Genomic DNA, 25045 nt, shown 5'->3' with positions numbered 1-25045 from the left:
CCACAAGGGGAAACAGCCTCTCTGCAGCTACCCTGTTAAGCTCCCTGAGAATTCTATATTTCACAATAAGGTCACTTCTCATTTTTGTAAACTCCAGTGAGTACAGGTCCAACCTACCCAAACTCTCCTCATTAGAAAATCCCTCCATATCCAGGATCAACATAGTGAACTTTCTCTGGACCATCTCCGATGCTGATATATTCTTCCTTGATAAGAGACCCAAAACTGTTCACAGTATTCCACGTGTGGTCTGACTAGTGCCTTGCGTAGTTTTAGCAAGACTTCCCTATTTTTATACTCCACTCCCTTTGAAAGAAAGGCTAAATACTTTTTAAATAGGGGAAAGACTGCAGAAAAATACAGCACAGAAGGATTTGGTAGTTCTTGTTCATAAACCACGAAAGGCTAGGATGCAAGTTCAGGTAATAGGGAAGGCAAATTTCTGCTTATCCAGTACTGGATGTCAGAGAAGTGATTTGATTGTGAAATATAGGATTCTGAATGGGACTAGTCTTACCTGGTTCCATTGTTACCTATCAAATCAAGTTTGAAGTATGACTCATAATAGCTTATCATCTTGTGTTACCTCTGGTGTCCCCCAGTGATCTATCTATCCTTGGTCTCCTCTTATTTCTCATTTGCCTCTCATTGGTATCATCCAAAAACACAGAATTAGTTTTCATTGTACACTGACAATACCCAGCACTATCTCTCCACCATCTCTCTTGACTTGGTCACTGTTGCTAAATTATCAGGTTACTTATCTGACGTTCAGCACTGGATAAGCAGAAATTCCTTTCAATTAAATATTGGGAGAGACTAAAGCCACTGGTTTCAATCCCTGCACCAAACTCCATTCTCTAACCACAGACTGTATCCCTCACCCTGGCAATAGTCTGCGACTAAAGTCTGTTCCCAACTTTGGTGTCATGTTTAACTCAGTTGAATTTCCAAACACATATTCACATCATCAGTGCGATTGTTATTTCCTCTCAAACATTACCAGACTCCAATCCTGCCTCAGTTCATCTGCTGCTCAAACTCTCATTCATGCTTTGTTACCTCCAGACTCTACTATTATAATGCACTGCTGTCTGTTCTTGCACTGCTGTCTGCTCTCCCACATTTTACCTATGTAGACATGAGGCCATCCAAACTCTGTTTCTTAACTCTCATTAAGTCCCTTTTCCCAATCATAATTGTGTTCATTTGTTCCTAGTCAAGCAACATCTTGATTCTAAAATTTTCATCCTTGTTTGGTGACTAGTGGAGTGCTACAGGGATCGGTGCTGGGGCCTCAACTGCTTACCATTTACATAGATGATCTGGAGGAGGGGGCTGAGTGTAGGGTAACGAAATTTGCTGATGACACAAAGATGAGTGGAAAAGCAAATTGCGTGGAAGGTGCAGAAAGTCTGCAGAGAGATCTGGATAGGCTGAGTGAATGGGCGAGGACCTGGCAGATGGAGTATAATGTTAGCAAATGTGAGGTTATCCACTTTGGTAGAAATAATATTAGGAGGGATTATTATTTAAAAGGTGAAAAGCTGCAGCATGCTACGGTGTAGAGGGACTTGGGGGTCCTTGTGCACGAATCGCAAAACCCCAGTCTGCAGGTGTAGCGGGTGTTCAAGAAGGTGAATGGAATATTGGCCTTTATAGCGAGGGGGATAGAATATAAAAGCAGAGAGGTCTTGCTGCAACTGTACAGGGTACTGGTGAGGCCGCAACTGGAGTACTGGTCGCTGCGTTTGCGGAAGGATATATTGGCCTTGGAGGGAGTGCAGAGAAGGTTCACTAGGCTGATACTGGAGATGACGGGGTTAGCCTATGAGGAGAGATTGAAGAGACTGAGTCTGTACTTGGAGTTTAGAAAGCTGAGGGGGGGATCTTATAGAGACGTATAAGATAGTGAAGGGGATAGATAGGGTGGAGGTAGAGAGATTCTTCCTGCTTAGAAAGGATAGCAGAACTAGAGGGCACAGCCTCAAAATAAGGGGAGGGCAGTTTAGATCGGAGTTGAGGAGGAACTTCTTCACTCAAAGGGTGGTGAATCTCTGGAATTCTCTGCCCATTGAAGTGGTGGAGGCTACCTTGCTGAATATATTTAAGTCATGGGTAGATAGGTTTCTGATAGACAGGGGAATTAAGGGTTATGGGGAGAAAGCGGGAAAGTGGAACTGATCCACTTCAGATCAGCCATGATCTTGTTGAATGGCAGGGCAGACTCAAAGGGCTAGATGGCCTACTCCTGCTCCTATTTCTTACGTTCGTACTGTTTTCAGATCCTTTCATGACCTTGCCCGTCCCTTTATAATAAGAACATAAGAACTAGGAGCAGGAATAGGCCATCTGGCCTTCGAGTCTGTCCGCCATTCAATAAGGTCATGGCTGATCTTTTCATGGACTCAACTCCACTAATCTGCCTGCTCACTATAACCCTTTGTTCCTATACTGTTCAAAAATTTATCTATCCTTGCCTTAAAAACACTTAATGAGGTAGCCTCAGCTTTTTCATTGGGTAGGGAATTCGACAGATTTACAACTGTTCATGTGAAGGGTTCCTCCTCAACTTGGTTCTAAATCTGCTCCCCCTTATTTTGAAACCATGCCTCCTAGTTCTGGTTTCACCTGTCAGTGAACACAACTTCTCTGCTTCCACCTTGTCTATTCCCTTCATAATCCCCTCACTCTTCTGATTTCCAGTGAGTATAGCTCCAGTCCACTCAGTCTCTCCTCATAAGCCAACTCTCTCAACTCCGAAATCAACCTAGTGATTCTCCTCTGTACCCTCTCTGGTGCTAGTATATCCTTTCTCAAGTGAGGAAACCAAAACTGTACACAGTACTGTAGGTTTTTAAACTGCATCTCTCCAGCAATGAAGGACAAAACTTTATTTGCTTTCTTAATTACCTGTTACACCTGCAAGCCAAATCCTTGAGATTCCCGCACAAGGACACCCAAGTCCCCTCTGCACAGCAACATGTTGCAATTTTTTACTATTTAATAGTCCATTTTGCAGTTATTCCTACCAAAGTGGATGACCTCACATTTACCAACATTGTACTCCAGACCCTCGCACAATCACTTAGACTATCTATATCCCTTTGCAGACTTTCAGTGTCCTCTGCACACTTTGCTCTGCCACTCATCTTAGTATCATCTGTGATTTTGACATACGACACTTGGTCCCCAACTCCAAATCATCTATGTCAATTGTAAACAATCTCATCACTGATCCTTGAGACACACTACTAGTCACTGCCAACCAGAAAACACCCATTTACCCTCGCTCTTTGTTTTCCGTTAGTTAACCAATCTTCTATTCATGCTAGTACATTACCCGTAACACTGTGCACCTTTATCTTATGCAGAAGTCTTTGGTGCGGCACCTTGTCAAATGCATTCTGGAAATCCAGATACACCACGCCCACAGGTTCCCCATTGTTCACTTTGCATGTAATGGTCTCAAAGAATTCCACCAGATTAGTCAAACATGATCTTCCCTTCATGAACCCATGCTGCGTCTTACCCATGGAACAATTCCTATCCTGATGTCTCGCTATTTCTTCCTTGATGATAGATTCAAGCATTTTCCATACTACAGAAGTTAAGCTATAGTTACTCGCCTTTTTTCTACTCCCTTTTTAAGCAGTGATGTATCATTTGCTGTTTTCCAATCTGCAGGAACCACCCCAGAGTCCAGTGAATTTTGGTAAATTACCACTAGTGCCTTTGCTATTTCTCCAGGCATTTCTTTTCATACCCTGGGTTGCATCAGGGCCAGGAGACTTGTCTACCTTTAGCCCCATTAGCTTGCCCAACACTACCTCTTTTGTGATAATAGTTTCTAGGTCCTTGCCTGCCATAGCCGCCTTCTCATCAAGTTTTGACATGTTATTTGTGTCTTCCACTGTGAAGACCAGCGCAAAAGACCTGTTCAATGCCTCAGCCATTTTCTCATTTCTAGTTATTACATCCCTCATCATCTAAGGAACCAACGTTTACATTAGCCAGTCTTTTTATTTTATATATTTGTAGAAACTTTTGCGATCTGTTTTTATATTCTGAGCTAGTTTACTCTAATAATCCATCCTTTTTTTGTGGCTTTCTGTTGACCTTTAAAGATTTCCCAATCCTCTAGGTTCCCACTAATCTTTGCCACTTATTATGCATTTTCTTTCAATTTGATACCCTTCTTTATTTCCTTAGATTTCCACGGCTGATTATGTCTTTTTCTACAGTCCTTCCTTATCACTGGCATATACTTTTGCTGAGCACTGTGAAAAGTCGCTTTGAAATCCCTCCACTGTTCCTCAATTGTCCCACTATAAAGTCTTTGCTCCCAATTTACCTTAGCCAACTCCCCCCTCATACCATCGCAGTCTCCTTTGTTTCAGCTCAAGAAACTGGTATTGGATTTTACCTTCTCATGCTCCATTTTAAATTCAACTATATTGTGACAGCTTCTTCCGAGAAGATTCCTAACTGTAAGATTATTAATTATTCCTGTCTCATTGCACAGGACCACATCTGGGATAGCTTGCTCCCTTGTAGGTTCCATTGCATACCGTTTGAGGAAGCTATCACAGATATGTTCTATGAATTGCTCAAGGCTGCCTTGACCGACCTGGTTTGACCAATTGAGGTGTAGATTAAAATCCCCCGTGATAATTGCTGTACCAGTTTTACATGCATCAGTTATTTCTTTGTTATTTCTTGCCCCACCGTGATGTTATTATTTGGTGGCCTATCGACTACACCTATCAGTGACTTTTTCTTCTTACTATTTCTAATTTCCACCCAATGGATTCAACCTTTTTTCCTTAGAACCTATAATCATCTCTCACTACCGCCCTGATGTCATCCTTAAATATCAGAGCTACACCACCTCTTTCACCTTCCTGTCAGTCCCTCCGAACAGTCTGATACCCCTGGATGTTCCACTCCCAGTCGTGACCATCCTGCAACCATGTCTCTGTAATGGCCACCAAATTATATTCATTTGCGATGATTTGTGCCGTCAACTCATTTACTTTGTTTTAAATGCTACGAGCATTCAGATAAAGTGCCTTTATGCTAGTTTTTATACTTTTTGAATTCTAATGCCTCCATTAATAACGTCTCCGGAGCTCTCCTTTTAACATTTTTCCTGATTTTGATGCAGTTGGAACCTTCTCCCTAAATACTAACCTGCTGCTTTCGATGAGCCTCAACCACTTCACTGGGTAGGGAATTCTACAGATTCACAATCCTTTGGGTGAAGAACTTCCTCCTCCTCAACTCAGCCTTAACTGTAATATTCCCCAGCCTCTCAACCGTCCAAGATTCCTGCACTCTAATTCTTGTGTGATCAGCCAGAATGGGTGCCAAGCCAGAAGAGAAGGAGCTAAGCTTGCGGGGAAGAAATACTATTTCAGTTTCATTTACAAAAAGCAGTTGCTGCCAGAGGAAAGCAATGTCTTTCTCTATTTCTCTGCCTCTCCCCAGAGGTGTTCTGAAGGCTCCAGTTTTGGTAACCTACATCACAACAAGTATACCTGTGTTTTGCTGATTCATTTTAAAGAGGGAGGTTTAAATCTATAAAAGGAGTATTACTTAAATTGGAACTCATAGTGATAGTTTAGCAGTTAAGAATTGTACCTTGTCTTTATGTATCGTTCAATTGATAAAAGTTAAGCTAATTCATTTATTATAGTTAAACTGTGTTTTAAATAAAGCCCCAACTTTGTCAGTAGAATGGCACCTGGAGTGAAACATCTTGTCCTCATTTTTTGGCTCCTTTTACTATATTCTGCAGTCTCCCATTTCCTTCTAAAAAGAGGTTTAAAAAGGGTGGCATGGTTAGCACTGCTGCCTCACAGCGCCAGGGACCTGGGTTCACTTCCGGCCTTGGATCACTGTCCATGTGGAGTTTGCATGTTTTCCCCGTGTCTGCATGGGTTTCCTCCCACAATCCAAAGATGTTTGGGTTTGGTTGATTGACCGTGCTAAATTGATCCTAGTGTCAGGGGATTGACAGGTTAAATACATAGGGTTAGAGAAATAGGGCCTGGGTGAGGTTGTGGTCAGTACAGACTTGATGGGCCGAATAGCTGCCTTCTGCGTTGTAGGGATTCTATGATCCCCAGTGAATGATATGTTTTGTCTGTACAGTGTGCAAGAAACAATACTTTTCACGCTATCCCAATACATGTGACAAATCACACTAATGCCAAATAAAAAAAATTGTTAGGGTCTAGTCTGGCTTCATAATATACTTTGGTCTTTCTGATCTGGTATCCTGACACCACTCCCATTGATAAGGATTTGTTTGCAGGCCTATCAGGTTGACAGAAGTTTAGCAAGATTAAGCACAGGCTTACTGGCAAATGAAGGTTATACACAAAGCCCTTTTCTACTACAAAAATTACATTTTGGAGTAACATCAGCACCTGCTTTATTTTAATGGTCAATGGACTAAATTCTTAGTGGGTTACCCATGGTACAGTGTTCGCCTGATGATATTCTGATTACCAGTTCAAAAGAACAGGAACATTTGAAGAATCTAGAAGAAATGCTGAAGCATCTTCAGCCTTCGTGTCAGGAGAGGAAAGTGTGACTTGATGCAGTAGTTGGGTCATGTGATTGATAACAAAGGACTAAAGAAGATTGAAGCTATCATGTCCAATGAATGTGGTGTAGATAAGGTCATTGTTATGTCTCGTCATCTACTATGGCAAATTTGTCTCAAATTTAGCTACCTTGCTGGAACCAAAGAACAGCACAGGAACAGGCCCTTCGGCCCTCCAAGCCTGTACCGATCACATTGTCCTATCTAAACCAATTATCTATCTTACTCTATTCTCTGTCTATTCATGTATCTATCCAGATAAGGATACTACACAATCTGTTGTGCATTAATCCAATTTTGGCATTAGATACCTGAATGCAAGGAAGCATACAAAGCAGTTAAGGACGCTTTTCAGAAGTTAGAAGTACTGGTTTCAGATGGAGATGTGTGGTAATATTTCACCGATTGGCTTTTATGGGTCGTAGAGTATAAGATAGATTTTGGAAAACGCATGACTGTGTGGCCAAATTCACCTCCAACTTGATTTTCAAGTTTGCTGTCGACACCACCGTAGTGGGTCGGATCTCAAGCAATGACGAGACAGAGTACAGGAATGAGAGAGAGAATCTGGTGAAATGGTGTGACGACAATAATCTCTCCCTCAATGGCAACAAATCGAATGAGATGGTCATTGACTTCAGGAAGCGTGGTGGAGAGCATGCCTCTGTCTACATCAAGGGACGAAGTAGAAATGGTCAAGTTTCTAGGTGTTCAGATCACCAGTAACCTGTCCTGATCCATCTGTGCTGACGTCATAGTTAGGAAGCCCACCTGCGCTTGCCTATCTCATAGCATATTTGCTATGACTCCTGCCAACTTTTACCGATGCACCATAGAAAGAATTCTTTCTGGTTGTATCACAGCTTAGCCTGTTTCCTGCTCTGCCCAAGACAGCAAAAACTCCAAAGGATCGTGAACGAAGCCCAGTCCATCATGCAAACCAGCCTCCCATCCACTGACTCTATCTAAACTTCGCTACTTGGGAAAAGCAGCCAGCATACTCAAGGACCCTACACAACTCGGACATACTTTCTTCCACCACCTTCTGTCAGGAAAAGGGTGCAAAAGTCTGAGGTCACATACCAACCAAGTCAAGAACAGCTTCTTCCCTGCTGCCATCAGACTTTTGATTGATCTACTTCGCATTAAGTTGACCCTTCTCTACACTCTAGCTGTGACTGTAGCACTACATTCTGCATTCTCTCCTTTCCTTCTCTATGAACAGTACACTTTGTATAGTGTGCAAGACACTATACTTCTCATTATATACTAATATATGTGACAAATCAAATAAAATGTGTTTTAGCCTTACAAATCTGCATGTAACTGTAAACGTATTTCTGGGGTGAAGGAATAGTGTGTTTTAATTAAATCTTAAATGTTTATGTTCTTTTATTAAAAGCTCATCCGCATCTGTAAACAAACAAAGCTTTAGAATTATCAAGCTAATTTCCACCCTGGCATCTGACTCGCCCAGTAATAACATCAGCTGGGATTGTAACATAACTTATTAGGTTTTGGGCTATGCTGAATTTGTTGCAAATCCTTTGTTACCCTGAGATGGTGCTAGGCCTTACTCTTGGGCTGGTGCAACCTTTGAAATAATGGTGCTTTCACAATGGCAGTAGGTCGAGAATTTCAGGAATAAAAATAGAAAATGCAAGAGTGAATAATAGTTAAGATTTCACATTGTGACCTTTCAGTAGAGCAGTTCTGAAACTAGGGTCTGTGGATCCCTTGGTGTCTGTAGAGACCTTGCAGCGTTTCTTTCTTTCATGTGGGCTCAGTCCGCGGGGGGGCGCCCACCATGCTCAAAAGTAAATGGGTGAATGGCAATTGGAGGGATGATCTGCTCATAATCCAAGTTAGAGTCTGTAAAATCTTAGAAAACTTTCCAATCTCTCTTCCTTATTCATTTGGCTATAGAATTAAAAAAAAATCTAGTGCAGCAATTAGTGTAGTGACTTTAAGCCATGCTATAAAGTTGTAACTCAAAGGACGGGTAGAAGTGGTGCTTATTACATGAAACTCCTCTCTGCCTTGTAAAATCATGGGATTATAGTATAATTGCTATGTTGAAGGAGACCATTTTGTCCATTGTGGCTGTTGCTAGATCTCTAATTTCACTCTAGTCCTCCTCCTGTTGTTTCCCCATAGCCCTGCAATTCCGTTTTGCAAGTTAATGTTTGTAGTGGAAATCATTAACAGAACTGATGGGGATAGCAGGAGGAATAATTACAGAAGACATGCTTCCAAACAATCCCTATTGCTGAATGTTCTGACCAGTATATTTTTTGTCTTCTCAGTGAAAATGGTTGAATGGATTACCTGGTGAGAAATGACCTGAAGTGGAGCAGAATGGATATGTTGGGTTTACCAAGAAGGTGACACCTTGAGTAGCCCAAATAAATCACCTGAAGCTGTTTGATCTTGAGTTGAAGCTGGGGGGGAATGCCTGCTGTAAGTCATGTACCAGAGGATTCCTCCACTACATCTGATGAGGAGGAGCATGAGTAAGTGAGGTTCAGATTGGAAATGTTTAAATCATCCTCTCGCCCCTGCCCTGACCTTATCCATCTCTGTGTAGTCTCTTCCTGCCGAACAACGTTTCCCTCTGCCTACACTCTGTACCTTTGATCCATCCTCATGCAGCCCTCCTGTTACTGGTAATGATGATACCATCAGTCTCAATTCTCTCGAATTGCACAGAGTAAGGCACTCTCTCATTTCATGCAGCTTTAATCCCAAATTTGGCAAAACCACTTTCCCATTTCTCCAACTGTTCCGGAGGACCTTTGTGTATTTTGTGTATTACAGCCGCATTGGGTATACTGCCTTGCCTTCTTTCAATGCTGAACAACCTGAAAGAATGGAATTCTGTTATATTGCTGTTAATATATCTTGACAAGGTTGGTGTATGAGGCATCACCAGTGTAACTCTCTGTATTGATACACCATTAATGCAGCACCCCTATGCCTCATTGTTCTTGTTCATCACTGCACTGGTTCTGCCCAATGACAGAATTACAGAATGGTTTCTAAAGAGAGAGCATTGTTTTGTTTTGGTTTCAGGAGAGTGAAATAGTATGTAAAATTTCTGTACTATGTTCATTTGAATTGTGAGAAACAACTGTCAGGTTGCCTGAAGAGTTTTACAACTTCAGGGTGACATAATGGTATAGATACATAGAACATAAGAGAAGCAAGTTGCTATTTTATCTCGTGGTCAATCTGGCTACCAATGACATGGGTAGGAAAAGGGATAAGGTCCTGTGGCCAGAGGGAAGAAGGTTAAACGGGACCTCAAAAATTCTCCTAGTGTCGTGTGCCACCAAGTACAGTTATAGTAGGATAAGACTGCTTACCATGTGGCTGGAAAAGTGGTGCAGGAGGGAGTGCTTTAGACTTGACAACATTGAGACCAATTCTGGAGCAGCTCAAGAAGGGGAAATATGAAGACATCAGGCAGATAATTGGACGAATAAACTGAAAGGAGGCGTTCTTGGGGAAAAGTACAGAAGGAAGGTAGCAGATGTTCAAGGAATGTTTGACTGGAGCTCTGCTTGATAACGTTCCGATGAGACAAGGAGGTTTTGGTAGGGCGCGGGAATCGTGGTGCACGAAGGTTGTGGTGAACCTAGTCAGGAAGAAAGGAAAGGTGTATAAAAGGTTCAGAGAGCTAGGAGATGTTAAGGATCTAAAGGAGTATAAGGCTTGTAGAAAGGAGCTTAAAAAGGAAATTAGGAGAGCCAGAAGGGGTCATGAGAAGGCCTTGGCAGGTAAGATATTAAGGAGAATCCCAAGGCCTTCTACAAATATGTGAAAAGTAAAAGGCTTTTTGGTGATAGTGACCACAATTCGGTTACGTTCACCTTAGTGATGGAAAGGGATAGGCATGAACCTCGGGTCAGTAGTTGTAGCTGGGGGAAGGGTAATTATGAGGCCATTAGGAGAGAATTAGGAAGCATTGGTTGGACTAGGAGATTACAGGGACTAGGAACGTCTGAAATGTGGAGTTTTTTCAAGGAGCAGCTACTGTGGGTCTGTGATAGGTATGTCCCTGTCAGGCAAGGAGGAATTGGTAGGGCTAGGGAACCGTGGTGCACAAAAAAAGTTGATTTGTTGGTTAGGAAGAAGAAGGAGGCTTATGTTCGGATGAGGCTTGAGGGCTCGGGTAGTGCAGTAGAAAGCTTTAGATTGGCTAGGAGGGAGTTGAAGAGGGAGTTAAGAAGGGCTAGAAGAGGGCATGAGATGACTTTGTCTGATAGGATTAAGGAGAATCCTAAGGCGTTCTATAGGTATGTCAAGAACAGAAGGTTGGTTAGGGCAAGATTAGGGCCAGTTACAGACAGTAGGGGAAAGTTGTGTGTGGAACCGGAAGAGATTGGAGAGGCATTGAACCATTATTTCTCTTCGGTGTTCACGCAGGACGATATGAATGTAGCTGAGGAGGTCACTGGGGTGAAGGGGTGTAAAATAGAAAGTATTGTAGTTGATACAGAGGATGTGTTGGAATTTCTAGATGGGTTGAAAATAGATAAGTCCCCTGGTCCAGACGGGATTTACCCTAGGATTCTATGGGAGGCAAGAGAGGTGATTGCAGAGCCACTGGCTCTGATCTTTAAGTCGTCGTTGGTCTCTGGTATAGTACCGGAAGATTGGAGGACAGCGAATGTTGTCCCATTGTTTAAGAAGGGGAGCAGAGACTTCCCTGGGAATTATAGACCAGTGAGTCTTACTTCTGTAGTGGGCAAGGTTTTAGAAAGAATTATTAGGGATAGGATTTATAGTTATTTGGAGAGTAATGAATTGATTAGAGATAGTCAGCATGGTTTTGTAGCGGAAGGTCGTGCCTTACTAATCTTATTGAGTTCTTTGAGAAGGTGACCAAAGAGGTGGCTAGGGGTAAGGCAGTAGATGTGGTATATATGGATTTTAGTAAGGCGTTTGATAAGGTTCACCATGGTATGCTTCTGCAGAAAATGCAGATGTATGGGATTGGTGGTAATTTAGGTACTTGGATCAGGAATTGGTTAGCAGATAGGAGACAGAGGGTGGTGGTTGATGGTAATTATTCATCATGGAGTTCGGTTACGAGTGGTGTGCCTCAGGGATCTGTTTTGGGGCCACTGCTGTTTGTAATCTTTATTAATGATCTGGATGAGGGTATAGTTGGGTGGATTAGTAAGTTTGCTGATGACACCAAAGTCGGAGGTGTGGTAGATTGTGAGGAAGGGTGTCGAAGTTTGCAGGGTGACTTGGACAGGTTGCAGAGCTGGGCTGCGAGGTGGCGGATGGAGTTTAATGCGGAGAAGTGTGAGGTAATCCATTTTGGTAGGAATAACAGATGTGTTGAGTATAGGGCTAACGGGAGGACTTTGAATAGAGTGGAGGAGCAGAGGGATCTAGGTGTATGTGTACATAGATCCCTGAAAGTTGGGAATCAAGTAGATAAGGTTGTTAAGAAGGCGTACGGTGTCTTGGCGTTTATTGGTAGGGGGATTGAATTTAGGAGTTGCAGCGTCATGTTGCAACTGTACACAACTCTGGTGCGGCCGCACTTGGAGTACTGTGTGCAGTTCTGGTCCCCACATTACAGGAAGGATGTGGAGGCTTTGGAGAGGGTGCAGAGGAGGTTTACCAGGATGTTGCCTGGTATGCAGGGGAGGTCCTATGAGGAGAGACTGAGAGATTTGGGGTTGTTTTCACTGGAAAGAAGGCGGCTAAGAGGGGATCTTATAGAAACATATAAGATGATTAGAGGTTTAGATAGGGTGGATGGTGATAGCCTGTTTCCTCGGATGGAGAAATCTAGCACGAGGGGGCATGGCTTTAAATTAAGGGGGGGTAGTTATAGGACGGATGTCAGGGGCAGGTTCTTTACCCAGAGGGTGGTGAGGGACTGGAATGCCCTGCCTGCTGCAGTTGTAAATGCGCCTAGTTTGGGGGCGTTTAAGAGATTGGTGGATAGGTTTATGGACGAAAAGGGATTGGTTTAGATTAGTGGGTCAATGTTTTTTTTTTAAAAATAAGACTGGTCGGCGCAACATTGTGGGCCGAAGGGCCTGTTCCGCGCTGTAATGTTCTATGTTCTATGTTCTATGAGAAGGGATAGGACCTATAAAAGGTGAAGGGGGAAAAGTCTGTGTGGAACCGGAAGAAATGGCAGAGGTGCTTAATGAGTACTTTGCCTCGGTATTCACGGTGGAAAGTGATCTGGGAGGTTGTAATACAGGTTTGCAGCAGTCTAAAAAGATTGAGTTTGTGGATGTTAAGGAAGACGATGTGTTAGAACTTTTAAACTCTATCAAGATAGACAAGTCGCCGGGGCTGGGTGGGATGTACTCCAGGTTACTATGGGAGGTGAGGGAAGTGATTGCAGAGCCCCTGGCGATGACCTTTGCGTCGTCAATGGAGACGGGAGAGGTTCCGGATGATTGGAGGATTGCGGATGTGGTTCCTATTTTCAAGAAAGGGAACAGGGATAGCCCGGGAAATTACCGACCGGTGAGTCTGACCTCAGTGGTTGGTAAGTTGATGGAGAGGCTTCTGAGGGACAAGATTTATGAGCATTCGGAGAAGTTTAGAATGATTAGAAATAGTCAACATGGTTTTGTCAAGGGCAGATCGTGCCTTACAAGCCTAGTTGAGTTCTTTGAGAATGTGACTGAGCACATTGACGAAGGAAGAGCAGTAGACGTGGTTTACATGGACTTCAGCAAGGCGTTTCATAAGGTCCCCCATGTAAGACTTCTTGAGAAGGTGAGAGGGCATGGGATCCAGGGGGCTTTGGCCTTGTGGATCCAGAACTGGCTTGCCTGCAGAAAAAAGTCTGACAACACCAGGTTTTAGTCCAACCGATTTATTTGATAATACTCACAAGCTTTCGAGGGGACTGCCTCTTCGTCAGGTGAATGGAGAGTTCTGGCCTCAGACAGAGCATATAAAGCACAGACAGTTTAGAGAGATCCCTAAACTGTCTGTGCTTTATATGCTCTGTCTGAGGCCAGAACTCTCCATTCACCTGACGAAGAGGCAGTCCCCTCGAAAGCTTGTGAGTATTATCAAATAAATCGGTTGGACTAAAACCTGGTGGTGTCAGACTTTTTACTGTGTTTACGCCAGTCCAACGCCGGCATTCCCACATCTTGCCTGCAGAAGGCAGAGAGTGGTTGTGGATGGGTCTTTTTCTGCATGGAGGTCGGTCACCAGTGGAGTGCCCCAGGGATCTGTTCTAGGACCCTTGCTGTTTGTCATTTTCATAAATGACCTGGACGAGGAAGTGGAGGGATGGGTTGGTAAGTTCGCAGACGATACAAAGGTTGGTGGTGTTGTGGATGGTCTGGAGGGATGTCAGAAGTTGCAGCGGGACACAGATAGGATGCAAGACTGGGCGGAGAAGTGGCAGATGGACTTCAACGCAGATAAATGTGTAGTGGTCCATTTTGGCAGGACCAATGGGATGAAGGAATACAATATCAAGGGTAGGAGTCTGAGCTGTGTTGAACAGCAGAAGGATCTTGGGATCCGGGTCCATAGGACTCTTAAATCGGCCTTGCAGGTGGAGGATGTGGTCAAGAAGGCGTATGGTGTACTGGCCTTCATTAATTGAAGGATTGAGTTTAGGAGTCGGGAGGTAATGCTGCAACTTTATAAGACCCTTGTCAGACCCCACTTGGAGTACTGTGTGCAGTTCTGGTCGCCTCACTATAGGAAGGCTGTGGAAGCTATTGAAAGGGTGCAGAGGAGATTTACAAGGATGTTGCCTGGATTGGGAGGCATGCCTTATGAAGATAGGTTGAGGGAGCTGGGACTCTTCTCCCTGGAGAGACAAAGGTTGAGAGGCGACCTGATAGAGGTTTATAAGATGTTGAGAGGAATAGATAGGGTGGATTCTCAGAGGCTATTTCCCAGAGCTGAAATGGTCACTACGAGAGGACACAGATATAAGGTGCAGGGAAGCAAGTACAGAGGAGATGTCAGGGGTAAGTTTTTCACTCGGAGGGTGGTGAGTGAATGGAATTGGCTGCCGTCGGTGGTGGTGGAAGCGAACTTGCTGGGGTCTTTTAAAAGACATCTGGATGAGTATATGGGATCTAATGGGATTGGGGGTTATAGATAGGCCTATGGCTTAGTAGGTATAGAAGTGATCGGCGCAACTAGTGGGCCAAAGGGCCTGTTTGTGCTGAAGTGTTCTATGTAAGTGATGGAAACAAAGTCTCCTGTAACCTTTAAATGGGAATTGGTTAAGTTGAAAGATTTGCATAATTATGGGGAAACAGGGGCATCGGATTAATTGAATAATCTCTCTGAAGACCTTTATGGCTTATTCAGTGATTATGGCATGATATTTTTTATCCTCGAATTTGAAGTCTGCTATAGGTTTGTGTGACTTCAATCTTCTCTGTCTTTTCTTGACTCTGGTAAAGGCTGTACAGTATTCAGGTTTAATCTAAAACCCAGCAGTGTGGAGTCAGCAATTAGTGCTGGAGGTATACCAGCTGGCTGGACTGAGAGTGCCTTTAATAGAACTGGATTTGTGTTTGTGTCACTCTGCTCTCATGCCTTTGCAGCTTTGTGGATGGAATGTCTTTTTTGAGTGCAAGAAAGAACAAGTTGTACCGTGCAATCTCCTGAGGTGGAGAATGGATTTTTCCTGCTGTGATCAGTTTATACCCCAAAGGATAAAAGATTGCTGAATTTCACATGTCTTGTTCTCCCTTGATGTTTGTCTGGTAAAGCACTAAGCCACATGATCCCAGAGATATGGACTTAGATTTGGAATAAAGTAGACATGCAAAAGATGTCTACTAGCTGATGGGATAAAGACAAGGGAGACAAATTTAGGTTTTCAGGCAAAGAATACAGGGGAGATGTGAGAAAGAACTATTAGCTTTAGATCACCCCAGCGATGAGCCATACAGATTCAAAAGGCCAAGTAGCTTATTTTTGAACTGTGAACTCCCTGGTCCTGTGGAAGAGCATAAGAAGATAGAGAGAAACGACAGGGCATTGGACAGTTTCAAGTGAAGAGTGAATGGCTTCTGTGTTAATTCTGAGAAGACTTTTTTTTATGGAATGATGTTGCATGATACAGTTTTAAAATGAACTTTGTATTGCAGGGACCACCCATGCATTCGGTGGGCAGGCAGCAGTCGGATGGTACCTACCTTAGTTTTCTATGCAGATGGCATTATAACAAAGGATGGCACCTTGCGTTCAATTGGAGGTATGTATTGTTACTCTGAGGACTGGTGAACCATTCATCTGTCTGAACAAGTTGGAATCCAAACACTGTAGCGAAGTGAAGCAAAGTTGTCTTTGTCTCTCGCTGATTATAAGTTCCTCAGAGTGAGGAGAGCAAGCTCGAGAGTGAAAACTCAACATTTTCCTGCTATGTTTATCAGCAGCATGTGCATGATGTGGAATCCTGTTTATCATCTGTTTCATCAAAGGACTGTGGACAACACTTGATATCGTGAATATTACCTCCTTTCTCAAGATTCTTGGTTGTTTAACTTTCATGTGATTCATTGTGTAGATGTCTTGAGAATCATTAACATTTCTGAATTTAGTTCTGCTCCACTAGCAAAAGCAGATGTCTTGACAATGTTTTTTGCCCCTGGAATTCTGAAAAAATATTTGCTTTGATACTTTTCTGTCTGACTTTCAAAACCTCCTTAACAGCCAATTTCTTTGACTGTGGCTTTGGAGTTCCCTCTCCTCCTCTAAACTTTTTGTGTTTCCTGTTTTTTGGTCACCCCTTCCTGTTGCACAGGATTCTGAGTCCTGAAAAACATAAGGAACCATATACCACAGGCTATTTGACTCGTCTAGTCCATTCCTTGCAACATCTATGAAGCTATGTTATCCTGATCTCTAAGCACCCATTCCAAAAATACACAAACAAGATGATTTGAAATGGGGAAAGCTTCCACAAGGGAAAAGAAATCTGTTTTGAACAGGCTAACAGCGCTGTTAAAGTAATATTGAGGGATTGCCATACAAACATGTGAACATACATACATATGAACATTTGAATTAGAAACAGGAATAGATTATTCAGTAAGGTGATAGCTGATCTGATTGTGGCAGTGACACCATTATCCTACCTGCCCCTTGATACCCTTTGATTCACTTGTTAGTCAAGAATCTATCGACATCTGCCTTAAAAATATTCAATAATCCCTCCTTTAGCACGCTCTGGGGAGGAGAGTTCCAAAGATTTGCGACCCTCATAGATCTCTATCTTAAACAGTATCCTTTAGTTCTAGTCTCTCCCAGAAGGGGAAACATCCTTTCAACATCCACCCTGTCCAGTTTCCTCAGGGTCTTGTATATTTCAATAACATCATCTCTCATTCTTCTAAACTCTAAAGGAGCCCATCATCCAACCTAAGATCATCCCAGAATCAGTTGAGTGAACCTTCTCTGAGCTGCTGCTAATGTAAATCAAAACTATACACAGTGTTCTGATTGTGATCTCACCAATGCCTTGTACAACTGTAGTAAAACAACACTACTTCTATCTTCCATTCCCCTTGAAATAAACAACAACATTACTTTTGCCTTCCTAATCACTTGTTGCAAAATACTAACTTTTGGGAATCGTGATTCATGATGCAATTAGGGATGGACAGTAAATGCTAGTGAAGTCCACATGTCTTAACTGAATAAGAAAGGAGTACCAGGACACCCACATCACTCCTTACCTCAGAGTTTGGCAATCTCTCTCTCTCTGTATTTAGATAATACGCTGCTTTTCTATTTTTCCTGCCAAAGTGGACAAGTTCACATGTTTTCACATTATTTTGATTTGATTTATTACTGACACGTGTATTAGTGTACGGTGAAAAGTATTGCTTCTTGCGTGCTACGCAGACAAAGTGAACCGTTCAGAAGGAAGGGAAAGAGAGAGTGCAGAATGAAGTGTTACAATCATTGCTAGGACATAGAGAAAGGTCAGCTTTATATGAGGTGGGTCTGTTATAAGCCCATTATACTCCATCTGCCAAATCTTTGCCCCCTCAATTTACCTATCTGTATCTCTCTGCAGATCTTTTATATCCTCTTGACAACTGGGTACCGATTGAATAATACTGGCTACACAGCGTTGTTGTACTCCTCTCTTCACTTGAAAGATATCTGATTCTCCTTCTTCTTGCCTGATGCTCAGTATTTAGTTTAGGCTCTGGATAAATCTCACATCTTGACTTTTAATGTCACATTTTGGCTTTTGTTGATAAGCACAGAAACACAGAAAATTGGTGCAGGAGTAGGCCATTCGGCTGATCAAGCACTTTCAGTATCCCACTTCTGTTTTCTCCCCATACCCCTTGATCCCTTTAGCCGTAAGGGTCATGACCAGCTCCCTGTTGAACATATTTGATGAACTGGCCCCAACAGCTCTCTATGGTGGAGAATTCCACAGGTTCACAAATCTGAGTGAAGAAGTTCTTCCTCACCTCAGTCCTGAATGAATACTATCTAATGCTTTTTCATAATCTGTGCAGCATTTGTAAATGTTCTAATTTACTTCCAGATACTTTTCAAAGATTGCCCTTAGGTTAAACCTTCTCATTATTACTCCAAGTCTGAACCGAGTCTGCGTTTCACTAATTTCTGCTTCAAATGTTCGATTATTTCATTCTCTTATGATTTTCAAGATCACTTCAATGAGATGACTTGTCTAAATTTATTTCACTGTTGTTTTCGGTTTCTTGGGTAACGGCAAATGGTGAATGTTTCCTTTGGTATATATTTGAGCACAAATTTCTGTTATCAATTCTAATTCTGTTTCTCCAAGGGCTTTCAGATGTTTGTTGTTCCTTCACCCATGCTTGAGCTTTTCCTGTACTCATCAATTCCAAGACATTCTTTATTGCTGATATCATAATGGTTGGCCCTTCTTTGCCGCTCTATCTTCAGGGCTGCTTTGATTTGGATCAACATACAATTCACTTATATTATAGAGTCATAGAGGTTTACAGCATGGAAATAGGCCCTTTGGCCCAACTTATCCATGCCACCCTTTTTTTAAACCCCTAAGCTAATCCCAATTGACCACATTTGGCCCATATCCCTCTATACCCATCGTACCCATGTAACTATCTAAATGCTTTTTAAAAAAACCAACTTTACCTTTTATCTGTTGTTATCCCTTTCAACTTGTCAAAGATTACTCTTCTGGCATGTAACTCATTTTGTGATTTCTTATCAGCTGTAAGACTTCATCATTTCTGTTTCACCTACCTGTGTGAATTTTTTATTACATTCTCAATTTCATCCTACTTGGATGTATTTATTTTCTTTCCTCTTTCTAGCATCATTGCTAGTATTCCATTTGTCATTCACTCCTTGTCTCTTTTTCTCTCCCATTTTGGCAATTTTACTTTCAGCATATTCATATAATCCAACTTCAAGCAACCCCCCCACCCCAACCAATGTTTATTTAATAACCACAAAGGCTTACATTAACACTGCAATGAAGTTACTGTGAAAATCCCCCTAGTCACCACACTCCAGTGCCTGTTCGGGTACACTGAGCAAGAATTTAGCGTGACCAATGCACCTAATCAGCACGACCTTCAGACTGAGAGAGGAAACTGGAGCACCCAGAGGGAACCCATGCAAACACAGTGAGAACATGCAAACTCCACAGAGACAGTGACCCAAGTTGGGAATTGAACCTGGGTCCCTGATGCTGTGAGACAGCAGTGCTAACCGCTGTGCCGCCATGCTGCCCTCATTTTGTGATTTCTGATCAGCTGTAAGATGTGGATTGTAACGTAAACTGCCATTATCTCCTGTGATTAAAAAATATTCATCATTTAATTTAAATTAAACACCATTATTCCCACAAAACCCATCTCCAAACTCTGTGGCCTGGGACTTGGCATCTCCCTCTGTGACTGGATCCTGAACTTCCTAATTCTCAGACCACAATCAGTAAGGATAGGCAACAACACCTACTCCACGATCATCCTCAACACTGGTGCTCCACAAGGCTGTGTTCTCAGCCCCCTACTATACTCCTTATACACCTATGACTGTGTGGCCAAATTTCCCTCCAATTCAATTTTCAAGTTTGCTGGTGACACCAAAGTTTGTAGGGTGTCGAAATTTGCTGATGACACCAAGATTGGGGGAACGGCAAATTGTGCGGAGGGTGTGGAGAGTCTGCAGAAGGATCTAGATAGGCTGGGCAAATGGGCCAGGAAATGGCAAATGGAATTTAATGTTGGCAAGTGTGAGGTGGTCCACTTTGGTAGGAAGGACTATTACTTACGTGGCGAAAAACTGCAGCAGGCGACGGTGCAGAGGGACCTCGGGGTCCTTGTGCATGAGTCGCAAAAACCCAGCTTGCAGGTGCAGCAGGTGGTCAGGAAGGCGAATGGGATGCTGGCCTTCATAGCGAGGGGGATTGAATATAAAAGTAGGGAGGTCTTGCTGCAGCTGTATAGGGCATTGGTGAGCCTGCAGCTGGAGTACTGTGTGCAGTTTTGGGCGCCGCACCTGCGCAAAGATATTTTGGCCTTGGAGGGAGTGCAGAGGAGGTTTACTAGGCTGATACCGGAGTTGAGGGGGTTGAGCTATGAGGAGAGGCTGAATAAACTAGGCTTGTACTCGTTGGAGTTTAGAAGAATGAGGGGAGATCTCATTGAGACGTATAAGATGATGAATGGGATGGATAGGATAGAGGTGGAGAGACTCTTCCCGCTCAAAAATGACAGTAGGACTAGGGGGCACAGCCTCAAGATAAAGGGGGGGGCGGTTTAGAACGGAGTTGAGGAGGAACTTCCTCACTCAAAGGGTGGTGAATCTCTGGAATCCTCTGCCCGTTGAAGTGGAGGCTGCCTCGCTAAATATTTTTAAGACGCGGGTTGATGGGTTTTTGATAAGAGAGGGGATTAAGGGTTATGGGGAGAGGGCGGGAAGGTGGAACTGAGCCACGACAGATAAGCCATGATCTTATTGAATGGCGGGGCAGGCTCGAAGGGCTAGATGGCCTACTCCTGCTCCTATTTCTTCTGTTCTTATGACACCACCCTAGTGGATTGGATCTCAAACAATGATGAGATAGAGTAGAGGAATGAGACAGAGGATCTGATGAACTAGTGCGGTGACAATAATCTCTCCCACAATGTCAACAAAACAAAGGAGACTGTCATCGATTTCAGGAAGCCTGAAGGAAAACATGCCTGTGCCTACATCAATGGGGACGAAGTAGGAAGGGTTGAGAGCTTCAAGTTTTTGGGTGTCCAGATCAGCAATAACCTGTCCTGATATTCCCACACTGACACGATTGTTAAGAAAACCCACCAAAGCCTCTACTTTCTCAGAAGAGTAAGAAAATTTGGCATGTCAACTATGACTCTCTCTAACTTTTACAGATGCACCACAGAAAGCATTCTTTCTGGTTGTATCACAGCTTGGTGTGGCCTCTCCTCTGTCCAAGACCACAAGGAACTACAAAATGTCATAAATGTAGCCCAGTTCATCATGCAAGCCAGCCTCCCATCCATTGATTCTCTACACTTCCTGCTGCCTCAGCAAAGCAGCCAGCATAATTAAGGACATTCTCTCTTCCGCTTTCTTCCTTCAGGATAAAGATACAAAGCGTGAGGTCACATACTAACCGACTCAAGAACAGCTTCTTCCCTGCTGCTGTCAGACTTTTGAATGGACTTATCTTGCATTAAGTTGATCTTTCTGTATACTCTAGTTATGACTGTAACGCTACATTCTGCACTCTCTCCTTTCCTTCTCTATGAACGGTTTGCTTTGTCTGTACAGCACACAGGAAACAATATTTTTCACTATGTTAATGTGTAAAAATAACAAATTAAATCATAAAAACTAAAGCTGGATTAGCATTATTTGCTTTTGATCATTTAATTTTACCATTTCCATCTATGATGCTGTGTTTTCCTTTTCTTATTGTAGAACGCTATCACTTGGCCTATAAGATTGTGCGCACTGAAAGCAGGCTGGTACGCAGCATCTTGACTGTGCATGGCTTCCACGAGGTTTGTTCTCTTTGTTTAGTTCCAAGATAATGTTTGTTAAGTTGAAGGCTCCCTTCCCTTCCCTCTTCATCAGGGTGTTGACCCCTGCTGCTTTCTCATGGGCACCTTGTGCCACACTGTTATGAAGCCCACATGGCGAGAGCTTAATCTACTTCCTAGGCCAAGCTTGAGCTCTGCTTCTTCAGGCTTCAGTGGAGTGGATATGACTCTCCAAAACAGAGGCCACGTTTTTTTCACTTGTTACGCATTCTTTGGGGAGTTGAGGATACTTCAAAAGTTTTATTTTGTGTTGAAGATATTGCCAATTGCTGTTGCTGACTGATACTGGTGTTTTGAATGAGGGTTTATACATAATGTGACCATACCACGAAGAACAGGCCTCTATAACACTCCCGAACAACAAAAATTCAAACAGGACCTAAAGAGCTGAAATGTCTGGACTTCAAAGGCTGGAATAGCAAGCTTCAGAGTTTGTAAATAACCCAAAAGTTGGAGCTTCAGCCAGCCTGGCCAACTGGGAGAGAGCGTAAACTCTACCTAAGGGAAGCTGAATTATTTCTTTGCTGTACCTGCCTTGGGATTGTTGGATGGGACAGTGCAGGAACATGGCAAATAGGAGCAGGAATAGACTTTTTGTCCCCCTGATGTCTATCCATCATTTAACTGGATAATAGTTTATTTTCTGCTCCTTATACACCTAATGCTAGTTTCTCACAATATTCCATATCTCTAGATTTCTTTAATATCTAGAAAACTATTGATCTGTTTCTTAACGACTGAACCACAAGTCTTCTGCAATAGAGAATTCAGAAGATTCACCATCCTTTGAATGTAGAAGATTGACCAGATGTGACAAGTGGAGTGCCACAGGTGTTGATGCTTGGCCCATAACTATTTATTATATAATCAATGGCTTGAATGAAGGGACCGAATATATGGTACTAAATTTGCTGATGATACTAAGATAGGTGGGAAAGTATGTTGTGAAGAGGATATTATTAGCATCTACCAGCAGTGTGGAAAAGTACCTAGGTATGTTCCATCCACAGAAGCAGGATAAATCAAACCTGACCTATTAGCACCTCATCAGCCCGCTTTCTTTATCAATAAAATGACATAAGATGTCACCAACAGTGCTATAAAACAGCATGCACTTACCAGTAAGTAACCTGCTCACTGACACTTGCTTTTGTGTTCTTCCTGCACCACTGGGCTCCTGATCTCATTTCAGCCTTGATCCAAACATGAACAAATTAACTGAATTCCAGAGGTGGGTTGAGAGTGACACCAAGACAGCATTTAACTGATTGTGACGTCAAGGAGCCCTAGCAAAACTAGTCATTGTGAATAAAGGAGAAAACCGCACAGATTGGAGTCATTTCCATCACAATGGAAAATAATTGAGGTTGACATTGGTACTGTCTAAGAATCAACCACCTTCAGCTGCTTCATCAATAACATTCATCTTATCATCAATTTAGACCAGAGAATTTTCTCTGAAGACTGTACAGCATTTTGCTCCCCTTTCCAGCTGCTTGGTTAGTGAAGCACGGTGTAACCACGTGCAGCAAGTCCTTGCCGAGAAACATTTGTGTCATACAGTTCCCAACAATCACCTTCTCTAGCAATAGAACATTTAACCATTGTCCAGTAACAAATGTGGTGCCATTATCCAAGAAGGGTGGAAGGGATAAACCAAGAAACGACAGGCCAGTCAGTCTAATCTCAATAGTGGGGATGCTATTGGAAGCAATTCTGAGAAACAGAATTAATCTGCATTTGGAGAGGCAGGGATTAATCAAGAACTGTCAGCGTGGTTTGTTTTAAGGGGTGTTCATGCCTGACTAACTTGATTGAATTTTTCAAAGAGGTGACCAGGTATGTGGGTGAGGGCAAAGCATTTATTGTAATCTATTGAACTGCAGCAAGGTTTTTGACAAGGTCCCTTGTGGGAGACTAATGGGATCCAAGAAAATTTGGCAAATTGGATCCAGAATTGGCTGGCTGGTGGGAAGCAAAGGGTGATGGTTAGGTGTTTTTCAGAGTGGTAGACTGTGTCCACTGGGGTCTCACATGGAGCAGTGTTGGGCCCTGACTGTTTGTGGTTTATATCAATGATTTAGACTCAAATGTAGGAGGGTTGATCAGTAAGTTCATGATGAAACAGAAATTTGTAAGGTGTTAGGTTTAAGAAGTATTTTAATGTGCATTTCTGGTGAAAAGGCATACAAGGCTATAATCCAAGTCCTGGAAATTAGGATTAGAATAATTGGGTGATTTGTCTTTGACTGTGCAGACTTGATTGGCTGAAGGGCCTTCTTCTGTGCTGTAGACTTCTATGACTTTATCGCCATAGCTGAATCCTCTCCTCAACACTCTGGGTCTCACCATCTACTAGCAGCTTAGCCACACATGTACTGTGGTTACAAGGGAAGGATATAGATTGGGAATTCTGTGCACCATCCACAAGGCATAAGTCAGGAATGCGCACTACTCGAGTGGTTCGCCTGTTTGATCGGCACCCCATTCACCACCTTAAACAATCATTCCCCCTATCACCAGAACACAGTGGCACTGTGATTGGCCAAAAATAAGATATACTGCAGCAACTCACCAAGGATCTTTCCACAGCCTCTTCGAAATCTACAACCTCTACTACCTAGAAGGGCATGGGCAGCAGACACATGGGAACACCACTGCCTACAAGTCACACATCTTCCTGACTTGGAACTATATCACCGTTCCTTGACTGTCACTTGGTCGAAATCCTGGAGCTTCCTCTCTAACAGCACTACGGGTGTATGTATATCGCATGGACTGCTGCTGTGCAAAAAGACCACTTTTTGGGGATAATTGGGGATACAAATAAATACTGACCTTGCCAGTGGTGCCCACATCCCATGAGTGAGGAGAAAACTGCCTGACCTAGTGACATCTGACAATGGTAATATGTTTCAATATGGAAAAGTGTCTTATTCATTGGCATCCCTCGCCTTAATTCAAAATTTGCAAAATGGATTGTTGGTATTCATTCAATCATGCTGTCCTTTTCTTTACAGGTCCATCCCAACAGTAATGATTTCAACTTGATGTGGACAGGTTCCCATCTCAAACCTTATGTATTACGCACTCTGCTGGAGTTTCAGAAAGTCAACCATTTCCCTAGGTACATATATATGATGTTTAGTTCTCAATTGTCTGAAAATTTGACTTATCTATTTGACTATGGTTTTAGTTACAGCTAAATTGAATTTGCTTGAAGTGGGTATTTTTTGTTTCTATTGTAATATTTTCTTTGCCCCCTCCTGTACCTTTCCATTTTCTGAAGGGACTGAAACTCACATATTTTGGGACGTACTGATTCCAATTTATTTCCCAGTCTTTGCTCTGGTGTGCAGGGAGT

General features: G+C 42.8%; 1 protein-coding gene across 4 annotated transcripts in view; it reads left to right on the top strand.

Moving 5' to 3' along the window:
* ttll5 (tubulin tyrosine ligase-like family, member 5) overlaps window positions 1-25045 on the top strand; it is a 291222-nt gene that overhangs the window by 1101 nt on the left and 265076 nt on the right. For all 4 annotated transcript variants that reach the window (XM_080202142.1, XM_080202144.1, XM_080202141.1 and 1 more), the window contains exons 2-5: window positions 8920-9126; window positions 15736-15842; window positions 21560-21642; window positions 24702-24808. In XM_080202142.1, coding sequence (XP_080058268.1) covers window positions 9065-9126; window positions 15736-15842; window positions 21560-21642; window positions 24702-24808 — 359 coding nt within the window. In that variant the 5' untranslated portion in view covers window positions 8920-9064. The remainder of the gene's footprint in view (window positions 1-8919; window positions 9127-15735; window positions 15843-21559; window positions 21643-24701; window positions 24809-25045) is intronic.

The sequence above is a fragment of the Carcharhinus amblyrhynchos genome, chromosome 14 (genome assembly GCF_965287045.1).
Source record: "Carcharhinus amblyrhynchos chromosome 14, sCarAmb.v2.hapA, whole genome shotgun sequence".
Taxonomy (NCBI): domain Eukaryota; kingdom Metazoa; phylum Chordata; class Chondrichthyes; order Carcharhiniformes; family Carcharhinidae; genus Carcharhinus; species Carcharhinus amblyrhynchos.
The sequence above is the reverse complement of the archived record's forward strand: the minus strand, read 5'-3'. Positions and strand labels throughout refer to the sequence as shown.